This window comes from Quercus suber, unplaced genomic scaffold (assembly GCF_002906115.3).
Source record: "Quercus suber isolate HL8 unplaced genomic scaffold, Cork oak 2.0 scaffold_380, whole genome shotgun sequence".
Lineage (NCBI taxonomy): Eukaryota > Viridiplantae > Streptophyta > Magnoliopsida > Fagales > Fagaceae > Quercus > Quercus suber.
In genome coordinates, this window is record NW_027069832.1 from 489,152 (window position 1) to 499,461 (window position 10,310).

At 31.7% G+C, this 10,310-nt stretch overlaps 1 protein-coding gene across 1 annotated transcript; it reads left to right on the forward strand.

Annotated features, from left to right (window-relative positions):
• LOC136062085 (uncharacterized) lies at positions 1–929 on the forward strand. The gene is made up of 3 exons (XM_065760743.1): positions 1–51; positions 205–688; positions 745–929. The coding sequence occupies exons 1-3, from the start codon at positions 1–3 to the stop codon at positions 927–929; spliced, it is 720 nt and encodes a 239-aa protein (XP_065616815.1).
• Positions 930–10,310: the final 9,381 nt, after the last annotated feature.

A 10,310-nucleotide genomic window follows, 5' to 3' on the forward strand; every position in this document is an offset into this window, starting at 1 on the left:
ATGGCGGAGCTCCCTCGTGAAATTATGGACAACATCTTTTCAAGATTGCCTGTAAAGTTACTTTTGCGATTTAGGTGTGTCTCTAAGCTTTGGTGCAATATCATTGACGACCCATGTCTTGCAAACATGCATAGAACACAAGCTGGTGATGAAGAGCCACTAGTCCTATTTCTTTTAGGCTTTCATGACAGAACTGAAATGTAGAGTTTGTATGAATTGGAAGATAATCGTGGGGTTTTGAGGCCCATCACAGGCAACAAGCAGCCATTGCTGGATTTAGAGTCCAAGGAAACCGAAAATGGAATAGAACAATACTATCTACATAGTTTTTGTAAGGGCTTGCTCTGCATTTCAAGCCTTTCTAAAGTGATTCTCTCTAATCCCCTAAGAAAAGAAAGTCTTATTCTGCCACCAGTGACATTGGAACATAAGTCTATGCCAAATTTTGAAAGCTATGGATTTGGTTTTGATACTTCAACTAATATGTACAAGGCTGTTCATGTGTTCTACAAAGAAATAGATTTCGACACCATGAGGTACAAATTAGGAACTCAAGTATACAGTTTGGGTTCAACATCATGGAGAGAGATTTCTAGCATTCCTTCTTGTCCTATATGGAAACCTATTTATGTTACTGAAGGGATACATTGGATTGCTGACACTAGATTTGAAATTGACAATTTGAAGGGCATGATAGTTTCTTTTGACATTGGCAAGGAAGAGTTTCAATTGACTCTCATCCAGCTGACATTCATATTGACTTTTTTCATCCATGCCACTTAATAAATCTTAAAGGAGATTTGGCAATTGTTGAATCTCAGTCATATTCAGCCAGTGTTGTGATATGGGTATTGAAGAATTGGAACACCAAACAATGGGCGAAAGAATTTTCACTATATATTGCAGCCCCCTCTTCTGTACCTCGGTAATAGCTACATATCTTCTGTATGTCCCTCCGAAAGTGGTCTAATTTTTAAGGATGGAGGTACTAGTACTGTTGCCCATTATAAATTGGGGAGTGATGAGGTGGAGTGGTATAAAATTTGTAAACTTACAGGCTCTAAACGAATGGATCTTCTACAAGTCTTTAGCTTCAAGGGCAGCTTGATTTCACTCAAGAGTTATGGCAAATTGATGTGAAAGATGTTGGTCTTCGGCATTAGTTTTATTTGAACATAGCTAGCCCAGTTTTGTTATTTATCATCTTTCAGGATATATTAACAATTTTGCTTCATAACTCAGATTATTAGAAATTTAGGGAATTGTTTTGTTTGTAGTTCTAGTGATGAACTTCTTCCATTCTGTTCTTCTTTAGAGTTTGCTATAAATGTCTTTAGTAATTCATATATGTTAGCGGTAAGGATCTTGAATTCTAGAACAACTGGTCATTAATTATATATAAATTCAATTGATTTTTTTTTTAATATATATATATATATAGATTATTAGAAATATATACAATAATTTAATACTAACTCCGTTGGAACTTCCTTATGATATATTTTAATTGAAAATCTTAGTACACTGGTGCTGTATTTAAGATGTTAATCTTAAAGATTTCTTATCCACCGCACTTCTTAGAAGAGTTGGAACTTCCTTAAACACAAATTGTTTGGTGATCTTGGGGCAAGGATTATGGGCACGTAGATGGTAATATATTTAACTCTTATTAAAAAAAATTAATGCTAGTGTCACATTTTTGTGCACAATTTTTTATAATTATCTTATACTTTTATGTCTAATGTAATAAAATGTGATAAACTGTAAATAGTTTTACGTTATTATCACATAAATTTACAATATTTTATTTATCAATTATAATATGTTACATAAGAGTCTTCTTCTTCTTCTTTCTTTTTTACATAAGAGTCAATTATGGTAAAGTGTGTAGTTTTAATATTATTGAAAAAAATAATAATTTCTTATCATCTTCGCTTGTATTGAATGAATTCTTATCCGATCCAACTGTGCACTAATCCTATCGTGTCAGAACAAATTATGATGACAGGATCTCACAAACTTGGGGTTGCTTGATGCTTAGTAAGTGCACACTGGTGGCCTGTCAATCTACTATCACTTGCTCTAAAGCCTGCAAAAGAGTACCATAGAGGTGATCCTCGAGTTACCACGACATAGGAAAAGTTTAGGGGCATTCAATTTTTTACAACTTGTCGGTATAATTGTAATGTAAAAGAGTGTAATTAATGAAAAAAAAATATGATAAATTAACACAAAAGTGACAAATCGTATCAAAATTATAAAAAAAAATTTGTGAAATATATATTTTTTTGAAGCTTTGTGAAATAATTTGTATTACTACAACAGCTCCCTCGATTTTAGTCCCCCTGCTTAAACAGATTTGATGTGTCAATTAGACCTTCCACGTCAGCATATATTTTAATTTATAGTTTTTAGACCTCTCAGACCTTCAAGTTTCAACCTCTTAGAATATTTTGTCTTTGTGAACATGGATAACAAAGCAAACCCAGTTGAAGCCCTGGAAAATAATCAAAATATGGGTTCAGAAAAGAGAAATTCACTAAAAAAGCCCATGAGAAGGTCATCACGTACAAGAAGAGCATCATCACCACAAGATTGTGCCATCAACATGGCTAAAGCTAGAAGAGAGATTGCACATGCCTTGCATATCCACAGATCCTCATCAACATCATCATCATCATCATCATCATCGTGTGTTACAAATGCAGAGCCTATATTATTAGGTAGCACCTACAACAACTATGATTTTATAAGGCCTAGTTTTGGTGGTTCACAATATTGTTATTCATTGGAGTCTATGACCATGACCATGCCTATTCCTGAACCCATTTGGTCCACAACTGCACCATCAATATTGGCTGCACCACCACAACCAGGCATGGAAGCTGTAGAGTTTGAATGGGGAGAGAACAACCAGGCTTCTCATACTTGGTGGCTGGGGTTTTTGAAGACATTAGATAGCAAATATAATGAGGAAACAAAGTACCCTTTGGGGGCATTGTTTAGCCAGTGTCAGCAGGAAGGTCCAAAACTTGGGGAGCCATCTTTTACTGATGCAAGTGATCAAAGTACTTCTCCAGATGAATGGTTGATATTTCCAGCAACAGAAAATCAGGGTGAGATTGTAAATCCCCCCAAAAAATGATGGGTTTATTGCTATAATTGAACAATTGTAGGACTAAGTTTTTGTTCCTATATTATATGTAATGCTTAAATATGTTCTAGGTTTTCTACTTTTTTTTTTTCCTACCCCAAATATATCTATTTATCTGCTCTTTATCAGTCTTTTATATGCTGGTTCTTTATCAACTTAAGGATATGTCTATGGTCTTGAAAATAGGCTGGTTAGATCTTAGAATGGTAGAGAATGGTTGTAGTAAGGAATGTGGAGTACTCATCTATTGCCCAAGGAATTACTGCAAAAGAAAAACAGAACTGATTCATTATTAAATATGGCTGTTGCTAAAAAGTGTGTATAATAAAGTTTTGACACTTTGTTTTGTTTTGTTTTGTTTAAAAAAAAAGAATTAAAGTTTAAATTGTACATAAATATCAATAAAAATTCGTACAATTGCCAGAATTCATACAAACAACAAACCAATTAATTTTGGGGGTATATTTATAATTGATCATTTAGGTTGCATTTGTCAACTATTTTCGCTTTTAGTTTTTTTTAATCTTTTTTTTTTTGTGTATTTTTTTTTCTATATCTATTTTCTATTTAGATGATATAATTGTACTTTTAATCCACTTATATATATTTTTTTTTAACATAAATTTTATTTTATCTTAATCTAAATATATATATATATATATATATGTTAAGCTTTTTTCACATAAATTTTATTTTATCTTAATCTAAATATATATATATATATATATGTTAAGCTTTTTTCTGAAAATTTAAACCTGACTTTTATCATTCACATCCCACAAGTACTTGCACTTGTACTTGTGAAGTGAGGTACTTTTAATCAACTTCTAATAAATGGACAATTTTGTAAATAAGGTTCTATTTGATAACAGTGTTTAAATAATAAAAACTATTATTTAAACACCACAATATTTTTACTTATACTGTTTTTACAAAACTTAAACAATATTACTAAAAATCTCTTAACAAACAGTGCCCTAAATTTTCAAACAGGCACTTGATACTGCCTAACGTGCACCTATAACTCCGAACTAAGCAATTGGGCTTGGGTTTCATACCACTTCAATTAAGACTAACATGGATGAACTAAAATCGTGAACAGGATATGATACATTTGCACTTTGAAACCTGCCAGCCTCGGCTCAAATGTGTCAATCATGTTTGCTGGCCCAAATAACAGTCTAACGGCCCATCAGGTTGGCCCCTAAATTGTTCTATGATGGGTCATGGGTCTTGTTGAAGCATGTTTTGTTTTCTTTTTTTACAAGGGGAGATTCAAACAAAAAAAAGGTGCCCACGCTTATTGAGTTGAACTCTTTTTTGTCTTTTTCTTTTTCTTTTTGGCTAAGTGCTTAATAAGTTGAACTTGAAAACTATAGAATAAAGGAATGCAATAGCCAACCGACACAAACTACTTTCACAATATTTTTATTACAACAGTTAAGCATGTAAGTTTTCATTGGTTCTTTTTAGGGATTATCACGAACATCACTTTATTATCTATCATTCACAACTAATCACACCTTGATAATTGTGAAATATTTTGTAAAAATTATTGTAACTTCAAACTTATTGAATAGAATAATAGCATATTTCCAACCTAGTTTTATGAAGCTTATATTTAATATACTTATGAAGAAATAAAAGAAAAAAGAAAAATAGGCAACAAGTCTGATTCATTTTCAACTGAAAGAGTGTGTCTAATAAATCTAATCCTTTAACCTGTTTCATGAACCCTGATAGTAATACTAGACACTTATTCGAGTTAATTGAGTTAAATGTTAGCACGCGATATAATGGAAGTTTTTATTTTTTATTTTTTTATATAAATTATTTAATTGAGAGTACTTACAGACCTAATTAAGTATATAAACCTAAAATAAGGATCATCCTCTTGGACTATAATACCTTAACAGCTTAACGGTCTAAAACCTCAAGGAAGATAACCTATATGGCTATATGTCAAAGTCTTCATTCTTCAATATAATAAAATTCTGGCTTAGTTTGGAGTAGTCTGATCATGACAGTATGAAAATATGAAATTAGCTGGCTGAATATGAGCTTTTGGGTCAATGGTCTATTTGCTGTATTTAGCATTTGGTAGGTCTATTCATTGACTATGAATGAAAGCGAACATTACACGCTTGGAGGCATATATATATATATGTGTGTGTGTGATCTTACTAATATATAAGTTATAATATAAGTTTTTCCTTTTATATTTGGTGTGCTAGTCACTGCTAGTTGCAATTAGGTTTTATTGGGGTGGTCCTAAAGTTATAACATTCGAGTATCGTCTAGGGGCATTTATTGGGTTTGGTCCGTGGGGACCTTTCTTTTGCTAAAATGTGCAATTGTTATTGAAAAGGATAGGAGAAAAAACTAGGGTAAATTATAGGGATTTTTTTGTGTGCCTAAATTTGTGAAAGTTCAATTTTGGTCTTACAAATTTTAAAATTTTTTTAATTTGGTTCCTAAAATTTGAAAAAGAGAACAATTTTGTTCTTATACAGGTTCATTTTGATTTTGCTCCCTTAAATGTGAGCTTGGTTCAATCTTGACCCCTTAAATATGTAATTAATTCGACTTGGTTACTAAAATATGAGGGGTTTCACCATTTCGTTAATAAACTAAATAGAAAGATAGACTGAGATATCAAATTATATGATATTTAAAATGCAAAGACTAAATATAGACTTCTTTTGAGTAGAGTTGTGGTGTACTTTTGTGTTATAACTCATTTCCCTTTCCTTTGTATGTGTGTGTTTCTTAAAAAAAATATATATAAAAATGTAAATCAAATTATTATCCGTGTACTAAAATTAAACTTTTTCTACAATTTGTGACTTTGAATACTTGGATTGTGATGTGCACGAGAAAAATCACACGAACTTCTCATAATTAAGGGAAATTCCACCCAAAATTTATGAAAGGGAATCCAAAATTAGACCCATGATGAGGCAATTATGCCTCTCATTATTATGGTCGCAATAAAGCAAATCAATCAGCTAAATTCAGTTTAAAAACACTATACTACTATATATAGTGCTGGGCCTATATATTGGGGAATCCAAACTACAAATATGTATTAAATAAATATCTAGATATTTGGTTATTTACTGACTTAGTTATCGGTTCTCTTACATTGGGACTTATCCTATTGGTTTCTTCGATTCATTTTTTTTTTTTTGGTTGCAAGTGATTAAGTTCAGATTGACTGTGACATTCTCTCTCTCTCTCTCTCTCTCTCTCTCTCTCTCATATGCATATTTCACCTTTGCATTGTCATCACCAATCAACATGCAGTTGAATGCACGTATCAGAAGGAAATGAGCTCGTGGGTGTATTTATCATCACGAATGGCTTTGAATCATGCAAGTCTTCACGTGCACTGCGATGTGACTTAGCAACCAAATAGATTGGCACCCAATACCTAACACACTCATTGGATTACCTTCATGCATGATTGATGATCCAATCCCATTGCTCTAAGATCCTTTCATTTCATTGAATGAGACTGAACCAAACTCGTCTTTGACTCCAATTTGAATCTCTCTTCTTCCAGTCGATCCTCGAAAGAACTCTCATTATTCACCGCAAGTTTAGGTCTGACAGAAATTTGAAGCTGACTCTTAGTCACTAACAAACACCACACGATTTGAGTATCGCAGTGGGCCAGTGTATAAATTTATCTACTCCTCGATCGTTTTAATGTTATTTGACAATACGGAGAATAATAGCACTCAAGACAAAACTTGGTCCAATTAATAAATTAACGAGACCAACCTTATTGTTCTCTAATTTCAGTTTTAGGTGAATCAAAATAGAAAAGTCAAGTTTACATGGATATCTCACATATTAAAATTAAAAAAAAAAAAGTTTATGTGGAATTTTTTTTTCTTTGAGTGTATGTGGAATTTTTTAATGTAGAAGTTTGGTCAAATTATGTTCAGCATATATATATATATATATATATTTTTTTTTTTTACTAATTCTGTTTCGGTTGTTCTAAATGTGCCAACGTTATGCCTAGTTTTTCTTTAATACATTTTAGCTTTGTTTGATTGAGAGGAAGAAAAAGTGAAGAATAGTATATAGATGATAAAAAGTTATATATAAATATAAATATATATATATATATATATAAATTTATCCACTCCTTGATCGTTTTAATTTTATTTGACAAAATGGAGAATAATAGCACTCCAGGCTAGAGACGGAGTCAGAACTTAGAGTTAGAGGAGGTGGCTTTGCTGTTAGCTATGTGCAGCAGTTCTGGTCTCTGGCTCTACTGCTTAACTAATTGCCAAGGGCTTTTCTATTTTTATTTTCTCTTTTTTTGTGCTTTTGATGTATGAGTTGTTATTGGATAAGAACAAAATTATTTTATTTAAATTTTTTTAAAGGGTTAGGTTATTTGTTTTGGGTAAAATTGATTGATTAAACTTAATTTTTTTTAACTTTACAATTGATAATTTTTGTTGTTGGACTAAATTTTTTTGGGCTTGTACCTATAAATTTTTTTATGGCCTTTAGAAAGAGGAAAATCCTAGAGTTACAATTTTTTAAAAAATTGTTGATGTGGTGAGTGGTTATTGATAAGTAAAAAAGTAATGTAAGTGGTAGGTTTAGATGCAAACCAATAAAAATTTACTACCTCAACAATTTGTAAAAATGTTGTAAAAAAGTTTGTGACTATAACATTACTTTTAAAATAATCAATGATATTATTAAAGGGGGCAAAGTGTAATTTTATAGAATAAAATTGCTAACTTAGTAGCTATATATATACTAATATTTTTTATAAAATAAATTAGGGGGGCCGCTGCCCCCAATGCCCAAGTCTACCTCCATCCATGCTCAAGGCAAAACTTGGTTCAATTAATAAAACGAGACCAACCTTATCGTTTTCCAATTTCAGTTTTGGATGAGTCAAAATAGAAAAGTCAAGTTTATGTGGAATTCTCACATAAAAATAAAGTTTATGTGGAATTTTTAAATGTAGATGTTTGGTCAAATTATGTTCAGCATAATTGTTTTTTATTAATTCTGTCTCGGTTATTCTAAATGGGCCAACATTATACCTAGTTTTTCTTGAATACATTTTAGCTTTGTTTGATTGGGAGGAAGGAAAAATAGAGAATAGAAACTATATGGATGATATAAAAGTTGAATGAAGGAAGATATGGTAAAAGGATAAAAAAATAAAAATAAAAATAAAGAGAGAGAGAGAGAGAGAGAGAGAGAGAAATATATATATATATATATATCTTTTCTTTGTTTGGTAGGAAGGAAAAAAGAAAAAGAAAGAAATAATAGGTTTTTACTTTTTTTTTTACTATTATATTCCTATTATTTGAGGGGAAAATAAAACTACTTGAGGGGAAAAAAAACCATTTTTAGGGGAAAAATATAATTGTGCTCCCAATTTTTATTTTACTTCCACTTTTCCTTTTGATTTCGGAGATTGCATTTTGTGGGTTTGGATAAAAATGCTACTCATCTCCACTTTCCATTTATACGAAATGGATGAAAATTTCAATCTCTGCCATTGTTTCCTTCTCCATTTGAATGCTCTCAAAAATTATCTCAATTATATAAACTTTTTAACTGGAAGAGAATCAGAATTTGAATCCTACACGTATTCATTGGAAATAACATAAAATACCCTAGTTTGTCTAGTTTCATTCCTCTAATTTGAATAAATTTAGCACAAGTCATGAATACAAAATTGTGATCTATATGCATTTTGAAAGCCACTAGACATCCCAAGCAATAACAAGTCAATGGAAGTATGAGAAGGCTCTTTTCTCAATTATATGTAGGGATTAGTGGATGAAAATGGGGCTGAGAAGAGAAGAGAAGATCGAGTAAGATAAATGCCATAAATGCATATCTCCTTTAAGGGATCTTCCACACATTCTACCAGATTAGAAAACTAAAAAATCCAGCAATGATTCGAAGAAGACACGGAAGTGAACAGTTCCCATCCATATGAGCTTTCAATTCACTGTACACTCAATAATTTTGTTGGTGTGGGCTAGGAGAATGTCCAAACTCCATGTACATGAGTGTCTCTAGGCTGGATCCAACTATTACTATTAAATGCATGGCTATGTACTATGGAATATCATTTATAAAAATTTCTACCAAAAAAAAATCATTTATAAAATTATATATATATAATTGGAAAACAAAATAGCAGAAATTAAGAAGAAAATGTTATGGTTAGCCTTAATTAAACTATATTCTATTGGTATTTTCTTCCCTCACATGAATAATGGATCCTACTATTAATTTTATTAAGGAGCTTACTATTATGTGAAATAAGGAAATATTACTTCACTATATTCCTAGAGCACTTAATAATTAATCTCTAAGAATCAATTTTATTTTTACGAAGAATATAGAAAAAATATTTGTTATGTGGTATTTCTTTTTCTCGCTTCCACATGAACGATAAATCCTATCATAAATATAATTAGTGGACAAAAGCCAAATCTAATATACAGCAGAATGATGTCAACGGTAAGTCTATGCAACAATTAGTAATAAGATCAATTAACAAATGGTGTCTCCTCAAAAAAAAAAAAAAAATGATAAGTAGGCCTTAGGCTGCGTTTGTTTCAGTTTTTGGGAAAAGAAAATATTTTCAAGTATTTGGCTGCATAATGAAAATTGTTTTAGAAAGTGTTTTCAGGTATTTGGTTGCATTCTAAAAACCCAAATTTCTACTAGTTTCTCACATTTTCTCAGCTATTTTCTCAATTTTCAAACAAATTTTATAATGGAAAATTTCAGTATATATAGTTAACAAAACAAAAATCCATTAATTTCATTCATTCACAAGCTGAACTCGGTCAAACTGAGAGAGAGGAAGGAAGAAAGAGTGACAGATTGAGGGAAAGAGAGATAGATCGGGAAAGAGATGGAGATTGGGTCAACGAGATTGGTCTTTAGTGGCGGCGACGATCTTCAGAGGCAGCGATGAGATCGGTCTTGGGTGGTGACGACAAGAACGAGATGCAAGGCTCTAATCTAGATGGCGGCAACGTTGAGCAAGAGGGAGAAGAAGAGTTGAGGAAGAAGAGAGAAAAAAGAGGAAGCTTGGCCGATGCGTGATTTGGGCGGTGGGCTGCGTGATCTAGGCAGTGAG

What these genes read in the sequence shown, in the direction of transcription:
- LOC136062085 (XM_065760743.1), top strand. Translation starts at nt 1, where the DNA reads ATGGCGGAGCTCCCTCGTGAAATTATGGACAACATCTTTTCAAGATTG. An exon ending in ACATCTTTTCAAGATTGCCT is followed by an intron (nt 52 to 204) that starts GTAAAGTTACTT and finishes ACTGAAATGTAG; the next exon opens with AGTTTGTATGAATTGGAAGA. An exon ending in TGAAATTGACAATTTGAAGG is followed by an intron (nt 689 to 744) that starts GCATGATAGTTT and finishes ACTCTCATCCAG; the next exon opens with CTGACATTCATATTGACTTT.